At 41.6% G+C, this 5,000-nt stretch overlaps 1 protein-coding gene across 1 annotated transcript in view; it reads left to right on the top strand.

Annotated features, from left to right (window-relative positions):
- Positions 1–5,000, top strand: part of LOC122252649 (histone-lysine N-methyltransferase SMYD3) — a gene marked incomplete in the record, with an annotated part of 26,502 nt that overhangs the window by 16,349 nt on the left and 5,153 nt on the right. Inside the window, 2 exon segments of the mRNA XM_086542845.1 lie at positions 2,885–3,059; positions 3,853–3,922. Of these exon segments, the coding sequence (XP_086398971.1) occupies positions 2,885–3,059; positions 3,853–3,922 (245 nt within the window).

Genomic DNA, 5,000 nt, shown 5'->3' with positions numbered 1-5,000 from the left:
TCTGTCTCTCTCAGACAGTCTCTGTCACTCTATGTCTCTCTCTGACTCTCTCTGTCACTCTCTGTCTCTCTCAGACTCTCTCTGTCACTCTCTGTCTCTCTCAGACTGTCTCTGTCACTCTCTGTCTCTCTCAGACTGTCTCTGTCACTCTGTCTCTCTCAGACTCTCTCTGTCACTTTCTGTCTCTCTCCGACTCTCTCTGTCACTCTATGTCTCTCTCTGACTCTCTCTGTCACTCTCTGTCTCTCTCAGACTGTCTCTGTCACTCTCTGTCTCTCTCCGACTCTCTCTGTCACTCTCTGTCTCTCTCCGACTCTCTCTGTCACTCTCTGTCTCTCTCCGACTCTCTCTGTCACTCTATGTCTCTCTCCGACTCTCTCTGTCACTCTATGTCTCTCTCTGACTCTCTCTGTCACTCTCTGTCTCTCTCAGACTGTCTCTGTCACTCTCTGTCTCTCTCTGACTCTCTCTGTCACTCTATGTCTCTCTCTGACTCTCTCTGTCACTCTCTGTCTCTCTCAGACTGTCTCTGTCACTCTCTGTCTCTCTCAGACTCTCTCTGTCACTCTATGTCTCTCTGACTCTCTCTGTCACTCTCTGTCTCTCTCAGACTGTCTCTGTCACTCTCTGTCACTCTCTGACTCTTTCTGTCACTCTCTGTCTCTCTCTGACTCTCTGTCTCTCTCTGACTCTTTCTGTCACTCTCTGTCTCTCTCTGACTCTCTGTCTCTCTCTGTCTCTCTCCGACTCTCTCTGTCTCTCTCTGACTCTCTCTGTCGCTCTCTGTCTCTCTCTGACTCTCTGTCACTCTCTGTCTCTCTCTGACTCTCTCTGTCACTCTCTGACTCTCTCTGTCACTCTCTGTCTCTCTCCGACTCTCTCTGTCTCTCTCTGACTCTCTCTGTCACTCTCTGTCTCTCTCCGACTCTCTCTGTCACTCTCTGTCTCTCTCTGACTCTCTCTGTCACTCTCTGTCTCTCTCTGACTCTCTCTGTCTCTCTCTGACTCTCTCTGTCACTCTCTGTCTCTCTCTGACTCTCTCTGTCACTCTATGTCTCTCTCTGACTCTCTCTGTCACTCTATGTCTCTCTCTGACTCTCTCTGTCACTCTCTGTCTCTCTCTCTGACTCTCTCTGTCACTCTCTGTCTCTCTCTGACTCTCTATGTGTCTCTCTGACTCTCTCTGTCTCTCTCAGACTGTCTCTGTCACTCTCTGTCTCTCTCTGACTCTCTCTGTCTCTCTCAGACTGTCTCTGTCACTCTCTGTCTCTCTCAGACTCTCTCTGTCTCTCTCTGACTCTCTCTATCTCTCTCTGTCACTCTGTCTCTCTCCGACTCTCTCAGACTGTCTCTGTCACTCTCTGTCTCTCTCTGACTGTCTCTGTCACTCTATGTCTCTCTCTGACTGTCTCTGTCACTCTCTGACTCTCTCTGTCACTCTCTGTCTCTCTCTGACTCTCTCTGTCACTCTCTGACTCTCTCTGTCACTCTCTGTCGCTCCCAGCCTTACCTGCAAAATAGATCAGAGTGCCCATGCGTGCCAAGTGCCAGGTGTCAGACACGCCTCCCTAACCTTGGTACAACAACAACAAAAAACAAAAACAGGGTAGATATGTCCAACAACCTCTTCAGTTACATTGTTACTCACCGACACATACACACACGTAAACAAATAAACAAAACACCTTCTGGGATAGGTAGGGAAACCTTAAAAGAATCTTATAAGAAGGAAAAAGAAGAGAGTGATAAACTTTCACGCGGGGGGAGGGGTAGGGATGGTGAGGGGAACTGCACCTTTGGCACTGTGCCCACGGTCACTCAACGTGCTCAGTCGTTACTCAGGCTGTGTCTAAAGTACCTGTATATATGTATTTGTTTTTCTTCCTCTTGCTGAAAGTCCTCAGGAGTTCGTGTTGTAAAGAGCTGTGATACGCGGTGTTATGTTCGGGTGTTTTAGCTTGTTTACCTTTAGGTGTGTGTTTGTGTTTGTGTTTGTGTTTGTGTGTTAGTGTCAGTGTTAGTGTCAGTGTATGTGTGTGTGTATGTGTGTGTGTGTGTGTGAGAGAGAGAGAGAGAGAGAGAGAGAGAGAGAGAGAGAGAGAGAGAGAGAGAGCTTATGCTTGCGCTTGTTTGTGTGTGTGTGTGGTTGTGTCTTATATAACCATACACCATAACCATACACTTAACAAAGTACACACCCATAAATGTTATTAAAGTATACAACTCAACATCTACCATAAAGTTCAACACACAAACAACACTCACCACAAAACTAATAGCACCTTTGGATTCCTGAGGCGATACTCACGATAACACATATATATCGCCCTATCACACAGCTCCTTTGTTCTTCCAACACACCCGTTCTAACATATACAAGATAGTCACTAGAGCTGCACAAATAAACCAGCTTTAAAATCACGCAAACACACCTGGTATCACACAACACCATAATAGACATTCCATAGAACTCGACACTGATAAACGATATCAGTTCCACCTTTCCAACACAAAAAAAAATATAATACTCGGAAATATACTACATATCCCATCGGCATAGGTTCTTCTAAGCATTCCCTCTTTCCCAAGCATCAACCGTGACTGGTAAACAACCTACTAGGACAACAAGTAAACAACCCATATGATCGTATACAAGCACCTCACAACCTCTCAAATTTCTCCTTGTTTACCTTTTACTTACATATATGCCTTGTCAATTACAAGTTGAGAACGAGAGCGAAAGGGCGTGAGTGAATCCGCGCATTTCTACGTGTGTGTATCCACATATCTTTACAACCATGCGCATACCTACACACCACGATTATATATATACACGCCCCCTTTTGGGCCCTTTCTCACTCACCCTCCCCCTTTCTATCTACAGGAAAAAAGCCCTCTTCACATGCCCCAATTGCCAGTTCCTGAGGTACTGCTCGAAGGACTGCGAGCGCATGGCTTCTGACGTCCACAAGTACGAGTGTCCGGCGCTTAAGAAGATGGCTCCCAACTACCCCACTGAAAACGTTCGGTTGCTCGCTCGCCTTATTTTCATACTTAGGGTTAGTTTTGGGTATTGTTTGTTGGGTATGGTGGTTGGGAATAGTGTTGTGACGATGTGATGGTGTGATGGTATGGTATTGTGATAGGGGGTGAGAAAAAGATTGCATTTTTTCATAACAGTTTATCAAAAATACATATAGACTATTTTGGAATTGAATGAGAGAGAACAGGTACAAAATTAAAGTAATCCATATATAATATCTTGTTTAAAAAGACTTTTGATTCTTCCCAAAGTGACAAAAGGGGGATTAGTAAGCGATAACAAGTTTAATAATAATCATATATAACCTTATATGGACGAAATGTGTGTCTATGTGGCCCTGAATAGTCTCTAGGTCTGAGCACAAGTGTACACTATAGTCACCGGCACAAACTCAGGCGAACTTAGCCCCGCCTTCTCCTTGCCACTTCTCCACATCTAGCAAATCAGATCCTTCGCAATCACTCGCCCGTGATTGTGATTGGTCGCGGACATATAGGGGGCGTGGATAATTTTGCCTGAGTCTTGCCCGGTGACTACATCATTTGACTTTTGTTATTGAAACACCGATACCTATTTAAACATATATCTATCCACCCAACTAACTGTATATATTCCTATATACCTTTGCTTTGTAAATACATACAAATATTCATGTATCCTCTGACTAAACTATGACAACCTAATTGCGGTAACACTGCCACCAGCGGGATAAAAGACCGGTGTTTATTCATTCCTATCTTTTGAGCATTATATTACTTACAGTTTTATTTCTAGATCTGTCAAGTCCAACGCTATTTTCATCTCTTCAGAATGGAGGCGAGAAAAAAGTCGAAAAGTTTACAGAGAAGGAAGGGCGGAAGTTCCGGGATCTCATGAACCGTAAGTTGGTTTTTTCCCGCCATTTTTACCGCGTCTCCCGACACTGTTCGTTGGAATTGAATCCCAAATTAAGAGACTTTGATGTAACTTGGATATGATTATACACACATGCATACACTCACGTATGGATAGATATAAGTAGATATAGATATGGATATATCTTGCATGTTCTGTTTCTTATTAAGCATTTACACAATATTACTGCTGATTGTTCCCCACCCCGTCTCAAGAGACACATTTTGTTGAAGACTTATGATAGATTTATACTTTATATGTCTTTTGGATACGTTTTCTATATATTTTTCATGCATATATGTTCTGATTAAGCATGTAAAGTATTTTCTATAGTCAAGTTCTCAGGGACATAAATAAATATTCTAGTAATCCTATGGAGATGATAGAATAAAATAAGAAATTTAAAAAAAAATTATCAACTCATATTGAATAAGAATAAAGAACATAAAAAAGGATAAAGCAAAAAGTAGAAAGAAATTAAAAAGGGCAAACAAATAACATATATAGAGAGAAACAGCTTATAAATATGGTTCTAAGTTCAAGAATGCATATACCTATAATATCTATCAACAACCAAATAACGATTATTACTCAATACTAATGGAGGGGAAAGTTAAGCATTCTTAGGCATGGTAATGATAACTTAATGGAGTGAAGGTGCGATGTACTATCCCCTCCCCTCCCTCCCCCCTTCCCCCCTTCCCCTCCGTTTGAAGATTCCCCCTTTTGACTGAATGGAAATTATTTTACTGCCTGGTACGCCTCTCTCCCTTTCCTACTTGACTGAGCTTGGGTTTATTTGCGTGTTTCTACATCTTCTGACCTACTGCAGTATGTTACTATGTGAAAATATGTATGATGTTTTTACTGCATGCATACGTATATGCGTTTGTGTGTTTGTGTGTGCATATGTGTGCTTAAAAAAATGATTATAATAATTAAAAAAAAAAAAAAATAATGAAATTAAAAAAAAAAGTAGAAAAAAAAAAAAATAAGAATTATATATATATATATATTTTGTTAATATATATATTATATATATATATTATATAAATATATAATA

The sequence above is a fragment of the Penaeus japonicus genome, unplaced genomic scaffold (genome assembly GCF_977035675.1).
Source record: "Penaeus japonicus unplaced genomic scaffold, GWHDUDI00000001_assembly GWHDUDI00000012, whole genome shotgun sequence".
Lineage (NCBI taxonomy): Eukaryota > Metazoa > Arthropoda > Malacostraca > Decapoda > Penaeidae > Penaeus > Penaeus japonicus.
This window is presented reverse-complemented; position numbering and strand designations above follow the sequence as displayed.